The 25882-nt window shown below is 47.2% G+C and overlaps 2 protein-coding genes across 2 annotated transcripts; one reads left to right on the top strand and one right to left on the bottom strand.

Annotated features, from left to right (window-relative positions):
* The first annotated feature begins 2895 nt into the window (after positions 1-2895).
* ATF4 (activating transcription factor 4) lies at positions 2896-5948 on the top strand. The gene is made up of 3 exons (XM_041416595.1): positions 2896-3345; positions 4178-4492; positions 5011-5948. The coding sequence occupies exons 2-3, from the start codon at positions 4276-4278 to the stop codon at positions 5856-5858; spliced, it is 1065 nt and encodes a 354-aa protein (XP_041272529.1). The 5' UTR covers positions 2896-3345; positions 4178-4275; the 3' UTR covers positions 5859-5948.
* Positions 5949-13919: 7971 nt separating this feature from the next.
* On the bottom strand, positions 13920-16421 carry RPS19BP1 (ribosomal protein S19 binding protein 1). Its single transcript, XM_041416594.1, has 4 exons — positions 16270-16421; positions 16046-16186; positions 15669-15766; positions 13920-14563 (listed from the first exon to the last, which is right to left on the bottom strand). Exons 1-4 carry the CDS (start codon positions 16316-16318, stop codon positions 14429-14431), a joined length of 423 nt encoding a protein of 140 aa, XP_041272528.1. The 5' UTR covers positions 16319-16421; the 3' UTR covers positions 13920-14428.
* Positions 16422-25882: the final 9461 nt, after the last annotated feature.

The following is a 25882-nucleotide window of genomic DNA, read 5'->3' as shown; positions in this document are numbered from 1 at the left end:
AAGGTGGCTCTCTGCAGTGCTGGATTTTTCAGGGCACTTCATTGCTTCCCAGCCAGGCCCTTGGCCCCTCTCCTACACTGAGCTCTGGAAGAGCAGCTCCTTTCTCCTGCAGCTGGCCCCTCCTTTCTGTGTCAGGACGGACCTTACTTATCCCAGGAGTTCCCTTTGCTGAGGTCCCCAGGGCAGGAAAATAACATCCATGGTGATAAAGCTGTTAACATGACAGCAGGACTTCACTCACCATGCACACAAATTGGCGTTCCCTCAGAAGCCACCTTTTTGTGCTGGGAATTAAATTTTCTTCAGAGCTGCTCAGTCTCTGAGCAATAAATATATTATGTAATATTGGAAAGAAATTATTTTTTGACACTTTTCAGTTAGTAAAGAGTAGCTAGTAGTCCCGTGCTTAGAAAATGAAAATGTAATTTCTTTTGTACAAAAATTCCCCAAAATTGTTATTTGTGCTTAAAAGAGAAGTGTCTTCTACCTTGGTTAAAAAATCTAGACATGGTGGAGATATCTCTGACATAATATCTGCAAAAGAAAAAATTTATGAAGAAGTTGGTGTTGTAGGTCATTAAATGATTTAACAACAGTTATTCTGCAGTCCTGCAGCAAACAGGGAAAAATATGCTTTTCTCTGTCTGGAACTCATAACACAGACAAATTTCCACCTCAGTTCACACACAAAAGGGAAAGCAGGCAGCTAGGAAACAGGCAGATCTGGGTTATGTTCCTCATTGCATACTTCATTTTTGCTTACGTGATTCTTGCGCACGCATTCCCAGAGTCCTTTCAGAGTAATCTATAATTATCTTTTCATGATGAAGGATTGGGTGGATAAATATTGGGTGCATATCTGTTTGTTTAGCTGCTATTATGGTCATATAATCGCCCTTTTCACTTAAAGGAGCGGAAGGCAGGCAGGGCAGTGGATGGGAGAGCTCTCCCTTAGCCAGTGAGGACATGGAGTGCTGTCCACCCATCCACACAGCCAGTCACCCACTCGGCTTCTTTAAAAGCTGCTGCATGCTCTCAATTTCCCTTTGAGGCAAGATTTGCCTCCTCCGTAGTGTATTTATCAGAACAGTTATCTCAGACTGCTCAGCTGCTACAGTGGTGTTTTTTGGCATTGGAGGACATTTTTCTCTGCCTCCTCTATTTTAATGAGCCATTTCAAATTCCGTGATTGTAAAGAAAGAAAGAAAGAAAGAAATCAAAACCAACCAACCAAAATAAAATAGCAACAAACCAACATGTAGGGAAAATTGTCCTTTTCAACTCAGCAGCCAGTGTTCTCATTACAGATGTCATACAGTGACATACTCTGCTTTGTAGTGATGGTGCTAAGACCAGACTGCTAAAAGTAAAAATTGGGTCACACACCGCCCTTGAAAATCATCAACCAGTTTTTTAAGACATTCCAGGCAGTTAGACCTGAGCAAACAAGGTGAAGGCTAGGCTTTACCCAAATACTGCTGAGGCTTTAACTGGAAAATAGTGAAGCCTTTTGCAGAAGTAGCTGAGAGCAAGCTGAGCTGCAGGATGATGATATTTGAACAATCAAGGTCCCACCGCAGCTCTCAGAGCTGATGGTGCTGGGAGGCTGGCAAAGTGGCAAATCAGCCTTTTGAAGCTGGATGACTCTGACACAGTAAGGAATGACACAGGTATTGGAACTCCCAGCTCACCGGAGCTGCCCAGTGCTTGTGTGACCCGACTGAAAGGATGATGAAGGAACTGAAGCCAGTGGGAAACTGATGACTCCTGAGTTTCTTGCTGTGAGCTGTCTCAGTGGGGGCCAGGCGAGCTGGTGGAACTGTTTAGGTGGGGGAAGAGGTCTGACTTCTTTCCTAGAAGAAAGTTGATTTGGATCAGATAAAATGCAAAACCGCACTTTGAAAGCTACCCAAGGTGGCACTGCCCTTTGTAGCCGCGAGGCTATAGGTGATCAATTAATGCTCACACCAGTCCAGAGATGTCTGCACAGAGAACACGGAAGCAACTGTATCACCATGAAACTGCACGGCAGGAGACGACATTTTTATTCCTCAGCTGTGGAAAAACCAACTTAATTTTCAGCCCTTGCATGTTTGTTAAGGCACTAGTTAGACTGGAGACGACATTTTTATTCCTCAGCTGTGGAAAAACCAACTTTCAGCCCTTGCATGTTTGTTGAAGGCACTAGTTAGACTCACGCTGTCGCTGCCCGGCAGCGCGGCTCTGTAGCCAGGCTCCTCAGAAGCCTGTCAGCGCCGGTGCGGCGCCATGGCCGCTGCGAGGCCGGCGGGCTGCGGGCAGACGCCCTCCTGCCCGCACACAAACATTGCGGAGAGCTCGTAATCTACGCGCTCCGTGTGTGGGGCAGGCAGGGAGGGAAGGCAGCGCGTTATCTAAGGGAGCAGGGCGCCATGGCAGCGCCTCAGCCAGGGCCGCAGCCGCCAGCTCCCGCCTGACCTCAGCGGGGCTTTGCGAGGCGAACAAAAGGAGACGTTGGAAATCGAAGTGAGGAGCACACACTGCTTCGAGAGGCGCATGGCAGGGGAAACGCACGGCTGCCGTGGGCAGGCGCCATTTCCCTGCCCGGCCGCTCTTTCTCGACCCGCTCCCAGCACCATCCTTATTTCCCCCACGGCCGCCATTTCCCCTCCCCATCCCTCTGCTCCTTCTTCCCCCCCCTTCCCCTCCGCATTGGTCTCCTCCGAGCCCTGGCCAATGACAGCTCAGGGGGCAAGTGAACGACTCTCCCGTAGCCAATGAGCGCCGCCCTTCCCACGTGGTGAGCTGCTCTTTGTTGGCGGGTAAAATTCCCCCCCACAACGCTCCCCGTGGGGGGAGCATCCTCAGTCGCTCCGGTCACGTGGCACAGCCGCGCCCGAGGTGGGAGTGCCTGGCGCGCATGTATACACTATATAGTCCCTTCTTGACTGTCCTGTCGTGAAGCCGTGGTGTGTTGTCGGTGGCTCCTGTGTTTAACTCGTAGCAGAACAGCAGGAGAGAAACCAACAAAGACAGGCCAAAGATCCCGAGCTGCTGGTAACAGGCAGGTGACGCTTGGCGGAAGGATATCTCATCGCCCCAGCTTGTCTGGGAGGTGTCTCATATATAAGAGCGGAGCAGCGCCGGTGCCACCTCATTGTTTCCTGTCGTCGAGAGAGAAGGTTGTGTGCGGGGCTCTGTCAGTGTGCGCAGCACCTCCCGCGCGGCGCGGATACGAGCAGCCCCCCCTCCCCTGGCCGCCATGGCTCTTTAAGGCGGCAGGGCCAGCGGCGGCATCGGCCAGTGCAGCAGGCGCAGCAGCAGCGGCGGCGGCCTCAGCACATCCCCGGCATCTGCAACCATGGCGTGAGTATTGTGTGTGAGGACGGCTGCTCCCTCTCTTGTGTGTTGATAGGTGCCCCCTTACTCTCTTGAAGTGGGTTTTTGTGGTGGGTCTGTTGCGCGTGTGGTGTTAGTTGGTATCTCATGAGGAACGGGGGAAATACCTAGGTATACCAAATTAATACATTAATTACCTAGTTACACCAAAATGGTGCGAGGTGGGGAGATCTTTGTGACGCTCAGTACCCCCGGGTGCGGCGAGTCCCAGAAATAGCAGGAAATGCTATTTCGAAAGAATTTACTAGGAACGTCTACGTTTCCTGTCGTTGGAAAAGCCTTGCTTTCGAAAAAATCTGGCATTTTGTTACGTAATACTTATTTTCTGGTGTTTTCATGGGACTAAGGGACTTTCCCAGAGGGTTTCTTAGCTCTCGCGAGAGAAAGTGCTGTTGTGTGTGGGGGAAAATGGGGCATTAGAGGTTGTAGGGTTTTGAGTCTAAGGACCACGTGCTGTAATCGCAGATAAACGAACGGGGTTTTTTTTTCATGTGGCGCCAGTACTAATGTTAAATACTGTAGTAACGCAGCGTTAAGGCTGCTCTGGCCATCGGGCGCCCAGCCCTGTGCGGTGGAGCCGCGGTGGAAACGTGGCACGACACAAAATGGCGGTGGGACCGCGAAATGGCGGCGGGTGGGCGGGGCCGGCCCCTGAGGGAGGCGGGGGACGCGCAGCAGCGCAGAAATAAAGAAGTGAGATAATCTGTGAAGTTCCGCCGTACTCCCTGAGGTGCCCCTGCTAGAAAAGGTTACTATGTTGGCCAAACCAAATACTGATGGGTGCAAGTTCTGTTCGCAGGTTTTTCACGGCACCGCACAGCAGCATTGCTGTAGTCGACGAAAAAACCTTCTACTTGTCTACATCCTTCGACGTCAAAGCATTAAAAGCTGACGAAAATGAGCTTCTTGAACAACGAGATGCTGTTGGGGGATTCAATATCCCCCTTCAGCCAGCCGTGTTCGGTGGCTGAGGAAAGTCTGGGACTCCTAGATGACTACCTGGAGGTGGCCGAGCCCCTCGGTTCGCATGGGTTCTCCAGCGACAAGGCTAAGGCAGTCTCCTCCAACTGGCTTGCTGTGGACAGTTTAGGCAACACCATAGATAGCAGTCAGGGTAAGGTATTACTTATTTTCATAAAGGGCATAAATTGCATAGTACCACAACAGTCCAGTTGAAAATAAGTTCCCAGGTTTTCTTAAATATGAGGGCAATGTCACATGTGTTATCTGGGCTTGGAAAAAGTCTGTGCTATATGGCTTACCCTGTACACGGTTGCTGGTTATGATAAAGTGCCTCTTGTGTTGGCCTTGAAATAACACACCAGCTGCCAATGGTACTGTTTCTTGCCAGAGGGAGCAATAAGAAAGCGTGGTTGTATGCTGTGAATGTCCCTGAGTACTTCTGGTGTTTAAATGAGAGGGTTGGAATGTCACAAGAGCTGGTTACGTTGTACCCTGCAGTTTTTAGGAGCATAATGAAAAAGTATTTTTCCTTGATGGTTTATTCTTTGTTCTATAATATATGAGAAGGGAAAAATGCTGAGATGATAAACTGATAGATTGTTTTCATAAGATTTAGTTGCACTGTGTGATGGTTTACTGAAGTGGTAAATTACTTTCTGTATTGTGCAGAGGATGCCTTCTCTGGCATGGAGTGGATGGTGGAGAAGATGGATCTGAAGGAATTTGATTTTGATGCCCTGTTAGGTATGGAACATCTGGAAGCCACCGTCTCACCAGACGAGCTGATGGCCACGTTGGAAGACACGTGTGATCTATTTAATGCTACCATCCAGGAATTTCACAACAAAGAACTTCCACTGATGAATAACATAATCACCCATGTCCCCGAATCCCCCGTTGGAGCAGATCCAATGGCTCCATTGTCTTCCCTTTGGTCTTTCCCCCTCTCCCCAGGGTCTCTGACTTCCACTCAAGACCACTCATTCAGTTTAGAGCTAGGTAGTGAAGTGGATGTTCTGGAAGGAGAAAGAAAGCGAGAGTACCCCACTGTTGTGGTGGTGATCACCAAGTCTGAGAAAGAGGACGAGAACCACTCTGATGATAGTGGAATATGCATGAGCCCAGACTCCTACCTGGGAACCCCCCAACACAGCCCCACCAATTCAGTTGGATCCCCCAATGGCAACCAATTCCCCGCAGATGCCCCTTGTGGCTCTGTGCGGTCCAAACCATACGATCATCCTGCAGAGAAGGTGGTGTCAGCAAAGGTGAAAGGAGAAAAGAAAATAGATAAGAAACTAAAAAAGATGGAGCAGAATAAGACTGCTGCCACGCGTTACCGGCAGAAAAAGAGGGCAGAACAGGAGGCACTGTCTGGGGAGTGCAGAGAGTTGGAGCAGAAGAACCAGGCCCTGAAGGAGAAAGCAGATTCCCTTAGCAAGGAAATTCAGTACTTAAAAGATCTGATAGAAGAGGTCCGCAAGGCCAAGGGCAAAAGAGCTAGAGTCCCCGAGTAGGGTAGTCAGCAGTGTTGTGTGCATGTATATAAGCTTCCTGCTAAAGCTGTGTATTGCTGTCTAATAAATAATTTTGTAGTAAATGTGCAATGATGGCGTGTGATGAGTGGTACCTGTAAAACCAGCCTGACTTGAACCACACCTGGGTGTCAGTACAAGCTCAACGAGCTATTGTGTGTCTAGTGAGTGCAGTGTGTCACTTGTGCTGCTTGTTCTGGGTGGTGGATGCAGTGCCAGTGCACAGAGTGCTTGGAGCTGGAGTGTGTGTCAAGTGTCTCAATTGAGCTGTCTCCCCATAACTGGTGTATTGTAAGGGCCTCACACTGAGGTGCCTCGGGGTTTTCAGCAAATTAAAATGGGTGAGGTTTCGGGTGAGCTTGGAGAGATGGAAGACAAAAGGTCATTAGTACCATGTGGTGGGAGGTGCTTATTTTCAGACTCGGATATTTCTCTGAGGGGAGGAAAGGGGTCCAGGGACAAAATAAAGTTGTGGGCACTGGCTTAAGAAAGCTTGCTAGGAGACAAGTGCAGGGCCAGCCCCAGTGTGCACTGCCCTTGGGTTGCAGCTAACCCACATGCCGTGGGTCTCCCTAGTGCCCAAACCAGAGCCGGAGCTGTTGCCTGGCCCTGTCAAACTGGTGTGAACTGGGCCAGGTAGATGGGGTTACTGTTCACGTTCCTGTACCAGTGTGAAAGTCTGCTGCTTCAGCCAACCACTTATAAGTCAAATTTTAAACTGTAAAGATAAATTTGCCTTCATTCAGCCGAGGCAATGGCTGAGTTGGTCCATAAAAGTAGTTGAGCTCTAGTCCTGCTTCAGCTGTGCAGGGAAGGTGTGCTGGAGCAGCACCTGTGTTTGTGTGGGGGTGTTGGGTGTTAAGGATTTGGGATGTGCTATTTTTAACTGCTTCATGTGTGCTCAATTTTTTTTTTTTTTTTCTGCTGATACCCACATTTAACGTTGCTTAATCCTTTTGGCATGTGGACACGCCACTAGTGCGGCTTCCTGGGCTGCTGGGCTCAGGTGCTGGACATCTGAGCCTGGCTGGCACGCACATGCAGTGCAGTGACATCAGGGCTCCAGTCTGTGCTGGAGCGGGGAGGGAAGAGGTCCTTAAGGGAACCTTGGAGAATGGTTTCTCCAGTTGCAGCCTGCTGGGGGTCGTGGTCTCTGACATTTGAGCTCCTTGCCCAAGCCATTATGTGAGGTGGGATAACAGCTGTGTGCTGGGGGCCCTGGTGTGCTACTCCAGCCGATGGATGGTGCTGCTGGCAGCAGGAGCTGCTTGCTGCCGTGGAGGGCTGAGTGCCCCCGGCCCTCAGCGGTCTGTGCTTTCAGCTGCGCCTGGCTGCTCTTTAAATTACAGCACAAAGGCTCCCCATCAGGAGTTAGTTAGGGCCTGTGCCACACTGTGGAGGGGGTGGATAATGAAGACCCTCCCCTGGGTATCATGAGGCAATTTGACTAGTCTCAAACCTCCTGGGTAAGAGCACTGGTGACCGTGTACTGTATGAATGGGATGCACTGCAAGCAGGGACGAGGGACTCTGTTGTGGTTTAGGAGGCAGACCAACGTAATAGGTTTCCTTCAAATGAGCTGCATCAGCCAGGTTGGGGATGGGGATAATTAGAGGCAGAAAAGCCCCAAAGTTTTGGTCAAATTTGCACCTGAGGTGACATTGTGCTTGGTCTCAGCTGAGCCACAGAAAAGTGGCTGAGTCTATCAGCTGGTGGCTTCCCTGTGCAGGGCAAAACCCTCCTCTCCTCCTCATACTGATCCCCCTTTCCCACCACAGGGCAATCACCTCCTCTTCCCTTAGAGCCATAGCAACTTCTGCTTACACCTGGCTGCAGCCAGGGCTGAGGGAGTATCTCCTGTGTTCAGCTGCCCTTACTCAGTTCTCCGAAGCCTGGAAAAATTTGCAGTACATTTATCATCTCCTCACCCCTGTCCGTGGGGTGGGGAGGGGATCAATGCCCTGGCAGGGCTGCCCTAACAGCCCTGGCAGGACTGTCTGTGAGCCACTTGTGGCTAAAACCAATTTTTCTCCACATTCATGGTCTTCAGGAGGATGAGGCAGTGTCTGAGCTGGCCAGTAAGTACATGATTCTGGTTTCTACAGCCCTGCAGAGGGTATGCAGGTCCTATTTACCAAATGACACTCACTCCAGGAAAGGAAGATCAGAGCTGGAACAGGTGAGGAGGAATGCATGATGCATCCATGCTGCTTTGCTCTCTGCAGCTGTGTGTGTGCTTTGTAGAACTCCTTGCAGGAGAGTCAGAAAGCTGCCCTTAAAGAGCAGTCAGCGCTGTCAGTGCTGTCAGTGCTTGCCGAGGCTCCGAGCTTGTGGCTTTGCAGAGGCAGCCCATATGGCAATCTCCTGCAATGCCTGCTGAAATGACGCTGTGTTTCCATAGTTAGTAGCTTAGTTAAGATTTTACAGGGGCTGGAGATCAGGGCTGACTCTTCCTCTGCATTTTTTATCTAGACTTTTCCTCCAGGCTTCAGTTAGGCGCAGCAAGCATCACGCCACTTGGCTCTGCAGCCCAGCAGCTTGTCCAGCCTGCAGCAGGAGCCAAGGAACACCCAGGACACTGTCACAAGCTCCAGCCCACAAGGGTAAAACGTCTGATAGCCTCCTGCCTAATAACTGATTTTATATTTTGCAAACTGCAGGACCTCTTTCCTTTTTCTCACAGCCTCACAGGACAAATGTCCTTCAACTGATTCCTTGCAGCTTCCGTAGAGCATGTTACCATGTCCAGTATTAGATTGTAGTGCATGAAATGCAGGCTTTACCTTCCCCTGGAGGAGCCTAGTTCTTCTGCATACTTGGAAACAGCAGAATTCCCCCAAACTGCGTTCTATAAAAGCAGTTTGAATCTGAAGTTGGCACAGCTGATGGGATTTCTGTCTCAGTTATTTTTCCTCTGAATTAAGGGCAGCGAAATAGACTTCACACGCACAGTGTGCATGACCCTCAGGCTCTGATCCCTCAGCCAGTTTTGTGGCAGGAATCCAATATTCCCCCACGTAACCAACCAACCTCTTACAGTTCACTGCTTGCAAAGCCCTTTCTCACAAGCTTGTTTCTGCTGTTATCATAATATTTATAACTACCTTCCTCTTCACCCTGCCTTTAGAGAGACCCAGGTGCATGCCCTTCCCTTTCAAAAAGAAAAGGGGAAACCATCACTGCAGATAACTTATTCACATGCGTGTGTGGAGAATCAGATGCACCTTTGCAGCAAGCTTACAAAAATAAATCCACAGCTGCAGTGTTGGGGAATGAAGAAAGAATGATGATAAAATCTTTCAAATAGCTTTTGCCCTGGCAGAAAGCCCAGAAATAGCTGCAAGGACAGGCTGTCCTTTGGGAGATTAATGCTCCTCCAGTGCTTCCAATCTGGACTAAAGAAAGAAAATGTGGCTTATTCTGATGCAGTTTCACACAGTGGTAGTCTATTCATGGCCTTTTTTGGGGGGTGGGAAATCTATACATTTTTGGCCAGAAGAATACCAGTTTTCTTTGTCTTCCCATACACTTAGGCCTTCAGAAAAACAAATAAACAAACAAACCAAACAGGATCTCTGTTGTCCTTCTTATAGGCATAATTTCCATCTTGTGCATATTAATTTTTTCTCAGTATGGTCCAAGTAGCTTCTGGGGATATCCTACCTTCCTCTGTCCTGCTGTATTCACAGACTTGCCATGCAGTGCTGCTCATAAACTCTTGTTACACTTCATTTCCAGAGCAAAGGCCAACTCGGGTTCTTAACATGAGCATCCCTTGCTGGGCTAGGAGTGCTCACCTTTGCTGACTTTCTCATTGAAATGCTTCAGGCCCTGTGAATTAACACAGGAATTCAGTCCCCTGACCAAGGCAATATTATTTTGGCTGCTCAGGTATCTCAGGTATGTAGTCTTTGCATTATTTTCAGTGCACTCATGCACTGTCAGAAGTGAATAAAGTCACTGAATGGAGGAAGCTGGCTGCACCCACAAGCTCCAGTTTCCCTATTACAGAGGTGCATGCTCTCCAAGTGATGGCCAGCCACCTCTCACTTCTCCTTCAGCTGCTCTCTTCCTCTCTTTTGCATGCACACACCCTTTTAAGGAACGGCAGGAGCGAGTTCCAGGCGCAGCAGATGCGTCAGCTTAATTTATATAGGGCAGAGAATCTCCTAGTCCTGAAACTCCTCTGCATCTCCATTGCAGCGTGCGGACAGGTGGAGAAAGAGCCCTGGTCTTTGCCTCCCATTAAAGGAGATAAATGATCTTGCTGGCATGCAAACACTGCAGCTCAGGACAGACCAGCTTGGCTATGTTACTGCTTAGCCCTGCCAGCAGCTTATTTCTTCAGAAAAAGGTGTGAGTAACCCTCTAGACAGCTGCAGAGCAACCTTCAAGCTTTTTGTGTCCCCCACCCCCACCAGTTAGTGGTTGGCCCTGTTAATCCTATTTAACATAACTACAGATAAACATGCAAACCTTTAATCCCTCTCCATCCTACCCACCCTTCAGCCGGCCTTGCCTGGAGTTCCACATTTTGAGCCGTAAGCAGACAGTAGGCAGTCTGCCTTCTTTCACACTCCTCATTTCGAATTGAATTGATGGGTCTTTGTCTCAAAATAAGGAACTTCCTTTCGTGAGTTATTCAGGGCTCTGCTGCTGTGTACCCTTTTTTACATTAACCAGTCCCCTTCCTGAAGCATTCAGGAGCCTGTAAGTGCTGTAGGTGCTGATCATAAAACAAAACTGAATTGTAAGGCAGTCATGGAAAAAAACACCAGAGGGTAAGATTGGCTAAGGCTTTTAGGACTCTCCCCCTACCCCTTGATTTTCCCCTACTGTTTTTTCAGTGTTTTCAATCTCATTAGCCTGAGCAAGTTCTTTGGCAGCCAGGTTTGTTACTGCTATGTCATGTCAGAGGCAAGAAGTTGGTGTCCTGAACAAATGTGTTTTCTTGGTTTACATTTGCTGTCCTCCCCTCTCTGACACTCACATAGTGCTGGTAGTAGCTGTTGTTGCTTTCTGTGGCAAGGAAGTGGAGACTTGTTGATACAGCAGAGGCTGTATGGGCTTACATTAGTTTGTACCCACTGGAACAAATTTCCTTTTTTTTGCTTTCCATTCACATAACAAGGGAGCAATAGGCCATTAAGAGGCTTGATGAATCTTATTCACACTAAGCTAGCTCAAGGCTGAGCATCTGGGAACTGTTCTAAACAGTTTCCCTGGAAAGGTTCTACCACACTAATAACACTTCAGAGCTTTTATTTGCATTCATATTAAAGCTGCTGCTACTGCTGCCCATTCTGACTCCCTGCTGCGTGTGGGTGGAGATGCCCTGTAAGATGGCACCCTCCCCATTCCCTAGCTCAGCTACCTCTATTTTCTGCTGCAGGATGCTCAGCTGGTGTCGCAGAGCTGGGAAGGGAGCCAGCAGCCTGATGAGCTCAGCGAGCACGCGGCGTTGGCCCGGCAGCAGTGGGACACGTCCCTGCGCCGCCGCTCGCAGATGCTCGGGAAAGAAATGCTGTCCAGCAGGTCCAAAGGTTGCTGTGGCCGGCAGCCCGTCAGCTTCCAGCGTGGGAAACAGGTTGGAGGCCAGCTAGGAAAAGCAGCTACGGCAGCTGCCGTTTCCCTAACCCCTTCTTGTCTCTTCCATCGGGCAGAGAAGTCTGGCTGCAAAGAGCAAAGATTACGGAATCGTAGAACGGTTTGGGTTGGAAGGGACCTTAGAGATCATCCCATTCCGACCCCCCTGCCTGGGACACCCTCCTCTAGAGCAGGCTGCTCAAAGCCCCATCCTGCCTGGCCTCAAACACTTATAGGGATAGGGCGGTTGCTCCAAGGTAGCCACCTCCTGGGGTCCCAGCACAGCTGGCATCCTCTGGGCATGGCTAGACAGACAGCTGGGACTACGAGAAGGTGCCTGGATTCAGCTTACACCAGGCACGTGCAACAGGCTGGTACCTGCTCTTCCCTCTCCTTTAAGACATTCTCCTCACAGGGCACTACCTGACCTTACCTGCCCAGTATTCAGGTGGCACTGCTCTTCTTTCCAAGGAGCTCATGCCCTGCCAGAGAGGGGGAAAGTCAAGGCTGCAACGTTAGAGCTTTGCCCTTTGGAGATGGCATCTCTACCAGCCACCATTCACTTCTGCTTCTTTTTCTTCTTCTCACAAATTAAAGTTTAATTTCTTTACGGATACTGTTGACTCTACAATCAGGTTTAGTTTCAAATGGCAAAATTCAGTCTGTCAGGTAGCTTTACTCTCCTTGGCAACATAATGCCTCAAGAAGTGTGTTGATTACTTGTGCTGGCCTTAATAGTCTTTCCAGCCAGTGATGAGAGCTGCCACTCAATTTTGAAACTCCACTGATCTGGGTGTTATTATCCCCAGGGAGAACTGCTCTGGGCCTCACTTTAAAGTTCCCCATTAGCTTTGAAAGAAGAGCTTTCCTGTTGCTTACATTTGCAAACAAACAGGCTGGCTTTTGCACAAAGAGAGTGAACCGCATTACCCTCCTGCCCTTTTCTGGAGCAAGGAAGGATGGTTTTGCTTCCCTCAGCCTGTGGGAAAAAGGCCCAGGAGCTGAACAACCGCAGAAACAAGGGTGCGTAGGAGGAATGGGTAGAGCAGGAGCAGGACAGGACATGAAGGACTTGTGTAGGGTCATAGGAAATGCCAAATACTGAAGATGAAGATTAAAACAAAATAACACTCCAGAAATCTACCTCCTTCAGCCAAGCTGTGGCACAGCCAGCTTTTTCCCAGCTAATTATCCTCATGACAGCATGACAGCTTCACACAGAGCTGCTTGTGTTAGGCCAGCTCACATGCACTGCAGCAGGCACACAGTGCAGAAGAAGTTTTAGGGAGATATGTGCTGAATACACATTTTGCTCAACTATTTTTTTAAACAGTAGTGTTTCTATTCTTTTAAGAAGCTTTTTTTCTTTTTTTTTTTTAATTTTTTAAATTTTGGAAGTAAGAACAAACTAAAAAAAAAAGGGAATTGTTCTTTGAACTGTTCTATACTTACCATTTTTGGCTGCAGACAGTTGAACCTGATCCTGTTACCAGAAATCCCCTCCCACGTGCTATTACCCAATTTCCAGTACACACACTTCAGTACGTTCACTATTTATTTCCCCTGTCTGGATCTCATATATCCATCCAAGTGACCTTTCCTCCTATGCAGACAACAGGAAAAGAACTCAACAGAGGAAGCACAGAGTTAAAAGAACAGCACCAGGAGCTATAATCAGAGGGCAGGGAAAGGAGAAGTGAACTCCTGCCTGTGCTGGCATCAAGCAGCTGCTGCTTGGGTCAGACAGGCCCCTTGTAATCAACTCCTGAGCTTAACCAAAGCTTGGCATTAGTCCTTCTCCTTACCTTTTTTTTTTTTTTTTTTTCCTCCAAGGGAAAAAAAGGGAACACATTTTCCATCTTTTTAGGTAAGGGGCAGGATAAGGCAATGGGAGAGCCACCCAAGAAGCACATTTAGAGTGGTTTAGTCAGGAAGTTTCTGAAACAACACTCCCACCTGCAGGGCCTCCTGTTTGTTACAGCTGGGAACTTCGTGGCAGTCGCAGAGAAAACAACTTCCCTTCAACCCAGCACCACAAGCCCATGCTCAGATTTTAATTTGATGCCAAGACTAACATCTGGGACACAAGCCCTCCTGGCTACAGGACCTGGACTACAGGACTCAGCAGCGGTGCCCCGATGGCATGGGTAAATCTCAGGGGGTCACTGAGCTATAAACATTCAAAGGATAACTTTCTCCGTGTGAGAACTACTCCTTGGAGAAAGGGAAGATTGTGAGTAGCCAAAATGGAGGAGTCATCTCCATTCCAGCCTGCACTCTTTGAAGGCCTAAGCATGTCAGAGAGATGATTTAATGTATGTGTTAACATGAAATGGAGAGGCCATTCACACAACTGAGTCATCCTAAAGAGAGGAATGCTTGGATCACAGCAATGACACGGCTCATCTTCATCACCTGTCACAATAATCACTACTACAAAGGCAAAGAGAGACAGTGTCTGCAACAAGTATTTAATCAAATGACTTATAAAAAGTTTTTGCAATGACTGACAGACCTGACAGGGGCTGTAATCAGAACCCAAACTGCAGGGTTACTCAAGTTTAACAGTCTTTCAAAGCATCCTTCCCTTCTTAATGCTGGTTCAAAACATTTCTCCATTCAGATACAGTACTTTCAATACTCCTGGCCAAGTAACACAGGTAGCAGGAGCCTTATATCCTGTGGAAGGGGGAAAAAGGTTTTTATTTGGCTTGGTCCACCCTTCTACATCAAGAATGCACGACATGCTGGCTGCAGGAAGATAATTATAAGGATAACACACCTCAGAGTCAAGAGCACCTCTGTGGCTTTAGCTGGCCAGTGACAAGCTCTGCCCACATGCAGAGCTGCTCTGCAAGTCCAACACAGAGGCACATCCCCCATGTGCCATGGAAATGCCCAGGCCTGAGAGCCAGACTGGAGAAGCTGCAGAAAGACTGGAGCTGCAAGAATCCCTGTCACGATGTTTATGGGATCCCAAAGTATTCCCTCTCAAATTTACGGAAATCTTCCTCAGTAAACACAGTGCCTTCTGGCTTCTTCTTTTCTCTCTTCTCTGGAGGCTGATCTTTGGACTTCCTGCCTCTGTTCTGAGCAAGAACCTTCAGACAATACAGAAATGGAAAAAACAACCGTCATTGTTATCCAGACCAAATCACAAAACAGTGATTTTCAAGCTCACCTGCAGCATCCCTGCTGTTCTACAAGAGCCCTGCTATTTTCCAGAGTGCCCTCAAAGAAAAGTGAGAGGCAAACCACGGACATTAACCAAAGCAGGACACTGGGACAACAGCAGATACCAACTTGTTATTCTGAGTCAAATATGAAAACTATTTTCTAGTAATTCACAGAGTCACAGAGATAAGAATATGGATTTCAATTCAGAACTTTCTGAAACTATTACCTTCCTTTTCATCCCCTCTCTCCATGACACAAACCCAAACCCCAACAAGTTGGTGGAATTTCCTCAGCATTTTCTAATACACTGTCACCTCCTGTCACAATCTCCAGCCTCAGAAACACTGGCCTAAGCCACTTTCTCTCTTTATGTAAGTTAACAGTCTGTATCTCATAAAAACATCCCAAGATTCTAGCACTGTCACCTATTCTTCTCTTCAAATCCTGGCACGAGACTACCTTTTGGGGAAGACCATTCAAGAAATTCTCAAGTTATGAGAAAAACCATTTAGGAAGCTTAGTAATTCCCATTAGATGAGCCAGCAGCACATCTGCTTCCTCGTTAATCAGCCTCTAGCTACAGAGAGGCCACTTTGATCGACAGTAATGAGAAGGTCTGAACCAGGGCATCTTTGCCAGCTGAAACTATGAAATATTTTTGGTAATTAAGAAAAGCCAACAGCTGTCAGGATATTTTGAGGAACCTGATGTAGTGGGTGGCATTCCTGCCAATGGCAGGGTGGATGATGAACTGGATGATCTTTCAAGGTCCCTTCCCACCCAAACTGTTCTATGATTCTATGATTTTGACTAGTATCAGAGAACATCACAGGGGGCAACATATCAACAACAGTTTAAAGCTTATTTTGCCAGGGCACACAGAAATTCCTCAAGGCCATCTGTAGACAGAAACTTAACTTGACTCTCTTGTGTAAGGTACAAATCTGGAAGATCCAGGGATGATTCCCATTCCCCCGTGTTTCAGGGGGAAACAGACGCCCCCAACCCCAAAAGAAACTACAGTCTTACTTGTTCTGTGACGGCTTTGTCTGCAACACGTCGTCCCTTTAGCATGTACTGCAGGTTTTCTCTCAAGTGATTCACAGGCTTTTTCTTATGGTACTCCTCTGGGGCAAAGCAGAAAGCGACAAAACGCATTAGCTGCTCATCCACGCAGCTCACGAGAAGAGATAAAGGAGGATCAGCAAAGCCCCGGGAGAAAGAGGAGGAAGACACGGCTACAGCTCAGGGCTGCGCCCCCGAACGAGGCTGTGTTTGAAGAGAGCGACACCAAGAGGGCGTGCAGGAGAATGGGACGGGATGGGATGGACACGGCCACCGGCAGCGTGGCCACGGGACACCACAAAGGCCCCCGGTGCGAGGGCTGTGGAGGGGTCGGGACTCACCTATCGCCGACTTCACCACCCTGCCCTTCACCGTGGTCTTGCTCCTGCCGGGCTCCGGGGCCCTCTTCCTCCGCCTCGCCGCGCCCGCCGCCCTGGGGCCGGCCCGGCCTCGCTGGAGTCCCGGCGGCGCCTTCGCCCGGCCTGCAACGGGAAGAGGCACGGAGTCACTGCGGCCGTACCGGGGAGCCCCCCGTGCCCGCCCAGCCCCGGCCCCGCGGGCTCACCCGGCGGCTCCAGCAGCTCCAGGCCGCGGCGCAGCAGCGATGCCGACATGGCCGCGCCGCCCCGCCCCGCCCCGCGCGGCCGGCGGGAGCGCGGCCCGCCCTGAGGGCCGGCTGCGAGGGGACGGGCTCTGTCCGTGACGCAGCACACGCGGCCGGGGCCGGCTGCTGAAACAGGCGTTTTCACCGCAAAACGAGACGGAATTTCTCCGCGGTTAGGGCGGCAGAGCGCCGGGACAGGCTGCACGGGGGAGGTCGTGGAGTCTCTGGAGCCATTCAAAATCATGTGGATATGTTCCTGTGTCATCTGCTCTAGGTGACCCTGAGTTGGCAGGAACTGGGGCTAGATTATGTGACTATCTTAAGCCAGGATGTTCTTTGATGCAAGATCTTTGAATGCTTTCAATGCTAATCAGCAAGAAAAAAGACTTAATCGGTGTAACAGGCAGCGGCCAGCATCCCTTAGTGAAGGACATCCAGGAACTAAGAGACTTGAAGGATGTAGTAAGTCAGGATGTTCTGTATCAGTAGAACTGATAGCAGTTAGGATCCCTTACTCAAGGATATCCTGGAACTAACAACCTTTTAGGATGTAGTAAATCAAGATGTTGATGTATGTCTATGTATATATTGCTAACTTGGCAAAATACTCAAGGTCAGTTTATGTTCTCTATAATAGTAAAAGTCATGCTGAAAGGTCAAAAAGACCCTGCTCAGGTGAAGGCCCTTCCCCTGAGCCTGCACAGAGATTAACTGGGGTTATGTAGTTACTCCTACCAACTCATCACAACACAGGGGCTGTAACTGGAAAGTTACAAACCCTGAAGTTCTGTGTATAAATGATGGTGTGGAAAGTCTGGTGGGTGTGCTTGGTTTGGGGAATGTCACCGAGCACCTGGGTTCACACAACTCTGAAATAAATAATCAAGTCTCTCCTAAGCGTGTAATTATTGGCTTGTTGCACACCAGGGAATGAATCTGATTTTGTGGACAACACAAGGAGTCCTGCCATGTCAGGAGTCATCACAGGCCAGGATGAAAGGGGATGGTGTCATGTTTTGTCTCAGCAAGGCCCCAAAATCCAGATTTAACTGTGCTAGACTCATCAGGGCGAGAGGTTGACTCTGCCATAAATTGCATATATTATTCAGGATTACTTTAGTCTATTTTTTTAAAGCTCTCTTCTCCAGTTTTCACCCCTCTAGAGACTTCATGCTAATATCTACTAAATTTAGCTATCATTTGAATAAAGCTTATTCAATTACAGCCAGTGCTGCCAGTAATGGGCTGACACTGGAGGAGGAAAGCGGTTTATTCTCCCTCAAACGTGTCCTGCAGGGAGAAGGGGATACAAATGGCTCTCATTGTTTCTCATAGTCATGGTCTGTAACAGGGACCAATGACAGTTAAACCTCTGTGTATTAAAAGACAGTCATTCTCTGGAAATTGTTCTCCAGCCCCTGCAGATGTCGCCTCAATGCCTGTCTTTTATTGTTCCTTCTGAATCCCTGCCTGGATGGGTGTCAGCATCCTGTGTCAGTTTCTGCTAGAGCTGCTAATTCATTTTTCTGGACAGGACGGACATAGTGCCTATTCCTGGCTCCAGAGCTCGGGAACTGTTTATTGCTTGTTCAGCATGTCACTTCTCACTCCTAGTTTTCCCTTTAATGACCTATATATTTTTAAAATTGATTTGGAGGGACGGTCACTGGATATGTAATGCAGAACACTTCTCCATTTTCTTGTCTTCTGTTAGTAGCTGGTGGAAAATTGAACCGGTTCAGCTCTTATTCCCTGCCAGATTTGTCCTTCCAGTTGTGTGAAAGTTCACAAAGTTACAAAGAGGTTATTGTAGCTTTGTGAAGAAGCTGAACAAGCCATGAGTTAACTGCCTATTGCTGAAATTGAAGAAAGCAATAAAGAATATTATAGTCAGCAGAAAAGTTGTTTCTGCTTGTATATGCACATTATCTTCATCTTGGTCAGAGTGAGATAAATGATAGCTGCCAACGCCATGGGGAAGGTATTTTCAAAATACTTCATCAGTCACACACTCTCTTTTAGCCCCTAAAGTACAATTTACAGGTTCTGTGAAAGCTGTTCATGGTTTCATATCACACAGTATATTCAAGACAGCTTATTCTACTGATTAAACACCGTGTTTGTATAATTTATTAGGAACACCTAATACATTGTTACACGGGCTTTGTGTCAGAATGGTGCAACCTCACAAATGCCTTATGCAGGCATCTGATGGAAAAACATTTTTTTTGCCAACACTGCAAAACATGTTTAGCAAATTAGTGTGATAGAAGCTGCATCGATGTGTTACCCTGTTCATGGAACACATATCCCCTTTTCTACCTCAAAAGTAAACCATTACCATCTAATTTCCATTTCTGTTGTGCCAATTAATAACACTCTCAGTTATGTAGGTGTCTCAGAAAGTCTGAGTCCCTTTTTATTAAATACCTTCAGTAGCAAGGACCCATAATGCAGACAACTCCTCCTTTGACCAGCAAGGCTGGGCGCAGACTTGCTGTGATTTTAGTCAGCAATTACCTGCAGAATAAAATTTAATGAGCACACAGGGGTCACTTTGCTGAAGAGGGAAGGCAAGGCACTTTCTTTAACTGCATCCACAGTCAGAGTCTGGTCAGGCTCTTGAAACTGGTTAGTTCAACAAGAGGTTAAATGGACACACACTTTGTGGTTTGACATATTCCCCAGGCTTGGATCTGTTGCCAAAGATCATGGTCTAACATAGGCTGTGGGGCTTTTAACACTTGGTGAAATCACGTACCTATTATTAATACATTACGTTTCTTCATCTCCTTTTAACAGGATCTGACAGCTTTTCTTAGGGCATGATTGTTGCTGTTCCTCCTGACTGTGTTCTGGCAGCAGCTGTGCTTGGTCTTACCAGACGTGGTGATTTCAGCATCTGTCCTGTTCCTGCTGGGTGGCTCTGGTACAACCAACACCTGCCACACTCATGCAGACAGAGGTGCAGAGCCTTCCTTTGCTCTTTGACCTTAATAGAGAAGTATGCTCATATCTGCTCCCTGCACTGCAAAACAAGATAAATTTGTTGGCTTATATTAGGAATGTAAAATCATCTCTTAATATGAGCTGGGCTTTGCCTGTGTAGTATATGTTACTTCTACTATAGCTGTAGAATGTAGGCATTTGGATCACATCATGTCTTCTCCATGTTGCAAACTGCAAAATATCCTCTGCTGACCTCAGATTAAGTCAACTGTCTGTTTCTGATCAATCTGCTTTGTGCTGAGCACAGCATATGAAATGCTGTATTTCTCTTTGCAGGAGCTTCCATAGCTTTATCAGTCTCTCAGTGGTGATATACTCCTTGTGTCATCATGATATATACATTTAACTATGCCTTTCTTTTACTCAGTCACTGCTGAAAGCAACTGAGTAGGCCCTACAAATAGCTTTTTCCAGACTAGTATGTACCATTAAAAACTTAATGTTATAAGATTTTGTCTGTGTCAGTACAAAAAAAAAAAAAAAAAAAAAAAAAAAAAAAAATCAGTATTTCATTATACTATTTTAAGGCCTCTGTCCAAATTAAAATTTCATCCAAGATGAATAAAATTAAAATTTCACTGCTTTGCAATCCCTCAAAGATCAGTTCAGTTAGCTCTTTGAAGCACTTTGGGGACAGAATGAATGCCAAGTGGTCTTCATTTAAATATATAACATCCAAATAAATCACTATCTTAGAGCCTGAATAATCTGAGTTCAGACAGCAAAAGCCACAGGTGCTGCATTTCAGATTGAGAATGCCTTTCTTTCTGAGATTTAAGATGTCTTTGAAAGCTTCCTGGTGCTAATGTTCATGTTTTATTGCTTCCTTTAAATCTCATGCCTCACTGGGTAGCTGGCTTTTCAAGTACTAAATAACCCAGCCTACAGATCAGTTGGGAGTTTTAAGTAACTTCCATCTGTGAATATTATCAGTTCACTTTCTGCTTGCTTTCTTATGGCACTGAAAAATGGTAATTTTTCCTGCTTGAACATGTGGATAAAATTCCTGGTTCATCTTGGAACAGCTATTATTTCCCTGTTATTCTGGGCTTTGGAAGACATCTGATTTAGCTCGTTCCACCTTACTATTCTGTGTCACATGCTAACAAAGATGTACCTGATATTTATCTCTAATCATACTGCTGTCTGTGGCAGTTCATAATAGCTGTCTGTTTGCTCTTACTTTATGTTCCAGCTTCTGGATTCAGGGGGTTATGTAGGAGTCTCAGTCTGAAGGAATGTTGTGAAGGATGTGAGGAGACAGAAGCTAAGGGCAGCATTAGAAGTAAAATATAACAAACACAAGCATTTATTTAGTTTAGGGCTTTTTAAAAAAACACAGTTTTATGATTTTGGGAAATGGGATCCTGATGTCTGAACACTTGGTACGGTCCACACTGACACAAATCTCTGTATTGTCTCTTCCAAATGAATCAGATTGATTTTCAAGCTCATTCATAGCAGATTTTCACCTCAGCATGTTTTTTCATATGTGGATTATGGAATGTGCTTTGCTTTAAGCAGCTGTCCGGTTTTACCACTTCCCATGTTCTGTATTTTCTCTTGAACAGCAACACCCAATGCTGCTGTCATTAATATTTAGCTGTGTTTGCTAACTTGAAGCAGTTTGTGCTGTGGCCACCGTTCCTACAAAGAGCCATGGATCACTGTACCTCAAGAGCACGGGAACCTTTGTCCTTTAACAGTGTGACATGCCTTTGAAAAGCAATTTAACTTTCCAGCCTACTGAATTTGAACAAGGGCTGGGCAACGCTTTGATTCATACACTTGCATGGATAATATATAGTTATTTTAGACTGATACAAAGTCTTTTATTCTGTTGGTTTTTTTTTTTTATTATTATTTTTTTTAATTCAGTGCAGACATCTACCTCTTCTATTCACTTTTCAGTGACCTGTTCCAGTTCACCAAGAATCTGGCTCTGCCTTGCATGGGTCTGTGGATAGTGTTGGAGCAGGTTAAGATTAAATCAGCTTCCCACTGTAGCAAGAAATGAACTCTGCCCCTGAAAGAGACATCCTATACAGAAGAGATAAGGAAGCACAAAGATTAAGCAACTCTCGATGTCCTTGTCCTCTATCTGTTGTTTTCTTTTGCCCCAAATGGAAAGAGAACAAGTATCAGTAGCTCTGTTGGTACTGTAGGACCCCATTTTATAGATAGAGGAAATATTTAATATTGTTTGGAAAAAAACCCTCAAAAAACAAACAAGCCCTTCTTCAGGGCTTAGAATACCAGAAGAAAGCACTTTGCTAGTAATAATTTACATAAAATACAGAGTTGATGTCACAAGGTTTTTGTGGCCAGAAAAATGGGTTTGGGCATCCAGACTCACAAAAATGCCTGAAAGTCCAATGCCCTCATACTTTCTATTTTTCCCTGAAGGGAAAATTCTCTTCAGAAGAGCATCTGCTGGTCTTGCACACCTCCTAGAGTGGATCAGGCAAAATAGTTCTGCAGCTAGAGGGGAACGATTTCTCTCTCTGTTTCCCACTGCTATCCTTAAATGTCAAAAGGATGAAGGAGTAGAAGGATCCTAGGGCTCAGAGGGATTGACTTTGCCCTGTTCCTTCTGTGGGCCATGGACATGGTTTCTGGGTGTTCCTCCTACCCTCCCCCACCTTCTTCATTCCTGCAGAATTGGCTCTGGGAGAAAAGGGTAGACCTCACTGCCACTGTTCCCCTCAGTTTGAAAGACCTAAACCTACCCTGCTGTAGTTGCTTTTCTCTTTCCTTAAGAACCTAGGAGAAGATGCTAAAGATCCTTAGAAGCAGGGATGGGCCTGAGTGAACAAAATATACAGGAGCTGTGGAACTGCTAAATGCCGGAGAACAGGTGTGACAGATGGCAGACACAGGAAGGGGCAAAGGCAGGGCTTGGAGAGAGTACAAGTTTGGTTTATAGACTTTCAGGCTGAATGAAAAGCCTTGTAGACAAGTGAGCAAATTGTGGACAACACTTACTGCCACATGTACTAATTGGGAATGATTGCAAACTTGAGAGATTTAGGTCCCTATCTTGCTTATTGGGGATCTGACTTGTTAATTTTTGTGGTTTTGTGTCACTGGCACTGTTGGATCAGAAGTTTAGAGCTGTTTCATTCTGCTTCTAGAACTGATCTTTCCTTTTTAAATTGGAGACTGACCTCTCTGGTTGACACCTGGCCTTCTTTTGTTTCACTGTTGGCTTTCCATTTACTCTTTATTTCTTCCTTACTGTGTTTGTTTCCTGCTTTGTGACTTTCTTTTGTATTTTAGTCAGAAATACAGGTCTTCTATGCCAGAATCTGCGAAATTCACCCCATAAAAGCTCCCCACTGAATACAGAGAAAATGGACAGAAACTGAAATGAGGATTTTGTGGCAAGGTTCAGTATATAACATTTTTTAACTAGAGGATTTATTAAAAGGGAGTAGTGGTTCTCTGTTCTGGAAATATTGTGGACTTTGATGAAATAACATCTAGTTTCCTCCAGGAAGGATGTATTTTGTCCTGGTTACAGTGGAATTAATGATTTCTCATGTAAAGAGCTTGGAAATACACAGAGAAGATGTTGCATTAAGGCTGAGAGCTTATGTGTCCTCATGCTCTGTAGATGCGAAATTGGGAATGTCAGTGGCTGCTTTCAAAGCTATGACAGAGAGGTGGAAGGCTCTGAGTTTTGTTCCCAGCCTCTCTGCTCCTTAGAATGTTTACAAGCCCCAGAGCTGGCTCAGAATGCAGCAAAGTTTAGCTAGTTATGCTTGTCATCAATTATTAAGGGTTTGGAGACAGGAGGTGGGCTGGGGCCATCACGGGTTTTGCTGCCTTAGGCAGGCCTTGTTAGAGGATGTCTGTGCTGCTTGGTGCAGAGCAGAGCCAGGGGAGCTGGGGCAGCATTGCCTGCTCCTGCTGCAGCCCCTGCCTGCTCTGTCCTCTGCTGGCACAGCCTCATCTTCCCGTGGCTGCAGCTATGTCATGCATGTCCCTGCTTCAGTTGCTAAAGGTGGGACATCTCCCCTGCTGTTCCCCACTCCCTTCAGATTTGAAGGGCTGGATGTTTATAGCTGCAACGCTCACTGTGGTTTCCTAATTTCTGGGATTTTTTTTTTTCAGTATTGCTCAGAACTGCACAGAATAATTTGTGAGGTTTCTCAGATCAAGGGAAGATATTCTGTCCGGTGGCTGGCATGCTGCATTCGTCAGTGTAGTGCCAGGCCTCTCTCTCCCTGCACTCTGCCTTTGTAAATTTTTTCTATCTCCTTTTTTCCCCTTTCCTTCTTTTGTGTTCTCTCTCTAATAGCTGTATTTTGTCTTTCCTTGTCTTATTCCCTGCTTCCTTGACTGCTGTCTCTTTTTACTGTTTTTGCTTCTCCAAACAGGATCTGCAATTTCTGGGGCCGTGGGAGGGTGACAGTTCAACCTGACTTTTTACTATTTATTCTCGACTCCCAGCAGTTGAGTCTCTCTAAATGATATGTTTGGGTCTCTCCTCTCCTCCTTCCTTTTCACTCTTCTCTCTTCAGCACAGTATAAGGACTAAAGCAGGTACTTGGGGTACCCTCTCTCTCTTGGGGTGCAGGGGCAGCCCTGGAGGTGCTGGGTACCAGACACCCATACACTGTGACCTGTGACCCCTGCGGGCCAGGCTGCCTTTGCCAGGGCACATCTCCTGCTCTGCCTCGGTCCCCTGAAGTCCGGGAACAAATGCCAGCGGGAGACGAGGCTGTTGCCATTCCTTGTAAGGGTGCATGGTGCCACTAGGGCTCTCCTCACTAGATGTCACTGTGAGGCTGAGTTTTGCCTGCCACAAGCACTGCAACCAGGAGAGACAGGTGTTGAGTGATGAGTTTTAGGAAGGACAGGCTTGCCAGAAGCAAGGGGGAGGGCATGGAAGAGATTTTCAGGACAAACGTGGAGTTGTTGTAGGTTTTACCCATCCCTGACAAGCTTTGGGAACCAGCAGATACACAGGAACTTTGGGGTGCAAATCCATGCCACTGCCATGGAGCACACATCCTGTGTGACAGTCATCAGGGCATTAGGGTGACTTTGGTCTGAGTCCTGCTCATCTCCTGTTGGTCACCACACCGGCTGGGCAGGGAGTCTCCTGCTAATTAGTGCTCTGCCCTGGATTGCTGTTTACTGTCCCATCTGCCAGCAGCCCTGTGTAGCCCTGGCCCCAGCAGAGCTTTGTACTCCGAGTGGCCGTGGTGCTGCCTCTGTGTCAGGGCTGCTGTGGGGAGGATCCCTGGGAGGCACCGTGGTAGCCCCCAAACACGGTGGGGATGAGCGGTGGAGGGAGGCTTGCCGGGGGCTGGGCTTGTGTTGTGTCTGCTGCTCCATGTGTGGAGACACGAGGCTTGACTTCATGTTTTCAGAAGGCTGGTTTATTATATTATGATATATATTATATTAAAATACTACATTAAAATTATACTAAAAGAATAGAGAGGAAAGATCATCAGAAGGCTAGAAAGAATAGGAATAGAATGCATAACAAAATCTCACAGCCTCGACAGACAGGTGGCTGTGATTGGTCATCAAGTGAAAACAATCCACATGGACCAATCACAGATGCACCTGTGGCATTCCACAGCAGCAGATAGTTATTGTTTACATTTCTCTTCTGAGGCTCTTCAGCTTCCCAGCAGGGAAAAATCCGAGCAAAGGATTTTTCATAAAATATCATGACTACAGGTTTGTCTCTTGCTAAGGAAGCTAGGTGGCTGGAGCCATGGGCCCTTGTTGCTGAAGATGTGGGGCATGAGTGCAAGGTGGGCCTTTTATCTCTTGAGCTTTACTCCCAGCACTTGAATTCATCTAAATCAAAAGGCCATCTCTTTCCTTTCTTGTATTCATTGCTCTGCTTTTTGTTCCTTAAACTTTGTAAACTGGACCCTAGGATCATGTCTGCAACCTTTGAGAAGTCCCTACTGAGCAGAACCTGTAAACTGTGTCCTAAGGGAGAGTAGCTAACTAATAAATGCCCCATGAACCATTGTATCAGCAGCACAGATAGTATTTAGGAGAGTTAGTTTGTTTCATTTTTAAGTTAATCCACTGCAATTTGAACAAAGGTTATGTGGATAGCCATCAGCTCCAGGGAAGTGTTTTGGTCTGGTTGCATGTAGCTGTACAGCCTCTTGTCTCACTGGGAACACCGTGATTTATTTTGGGATGAGAACACACCCCATATACATGTCAGCATCCATGTGGGTTTCTACCTGGGTGTACTTGCACAGAGGGAGAAGTGCCATGCAGGCACAGTGTGCGAGCTGCTCAGCTGGTGTCGTGCAGCCAGATCGCCGTGTAGGGTTCGGGTGGCTGTAGGGGACTCTGTGTGTTTGTGTGCAGCCTGGCTGTGTGCATTTACACGGGCAGCAGTGCTAGAGAGGATGGCAGAGCAAATGGGTCCAAACCACCAGGACCTGCAGCCCTTGTGGTCGGCCAAATTGGTGGGGGGCCCCAGAGACTTCCCCACTGCATTCACCTTGCCCTGCTCTTTTAGCTGTGTGCTGCACTGGAGGCTGAATCCAGCTCCACTTGTTCCTGTGCCAAGGCA

Source organism: Onychostruthus taczanowskii, unplaced genomic scaffold (genome assembly GCF_017590055.1).
Source record: "Onychostruthus taczanowskii isolate IOZ18803 unplaced genomic scaffold, ASM1759005v1 scaffold53, whole genome shotgun sequence".
Taxonomy (NCBI): domain Eukaryota; kingdom Metazoa; phylum Chordata; class Aves; order Passeriformes; family Passeridae; genus Onychostruthus; species Onychostruthus taczanowskii.
The sequence above is the reverse complement of the archived record's forward strand: the minus strand, read 5'-3'. Positions and strand labels throughout refer to the sequence as shown.

Excerpts from the sequence above, each read along its gene's own strand:
- ATF4 (XM_041416595.1), top strand. The coding sequence starts at position 4,276 with ATGAGCTTCTTGAACAACGAGATGCTGTTGGGGGATTCAATATCCCCC. Across the intron at positions 4,493-5,010 it reads CACCATAGATAGCAGTCAGG|AGGATGCCTTCTCTGGCATG; the intron begins GTAAGGTATTAC and ends TGTATTGTGCAG.
- RPS19BP1 (XM_041416594.1), bottom strand. The coding sequence starts at position 16,318 with ATGTCGGCATCGCTGCTGCGCCGCGGCCTGGAGCTGCTGGAGCCGCCG. Across the intron at positions 16,187-16,269 it reads GGAGCTGCTGGAGCCGCCGG|GCCGGGCGAAGGCGCCGCCG; the intron begins GTGAGCCCGCGG and ends TTCCCGTTGCAG. Across the intron at positions 14,564-15,668 it reads ACAAAGCCGTCACAGAACAA|GTTCTTGCTCAGAACAGAGG; the intron begins GTAAGACTGTAG and ends TATTGTCTGAAG.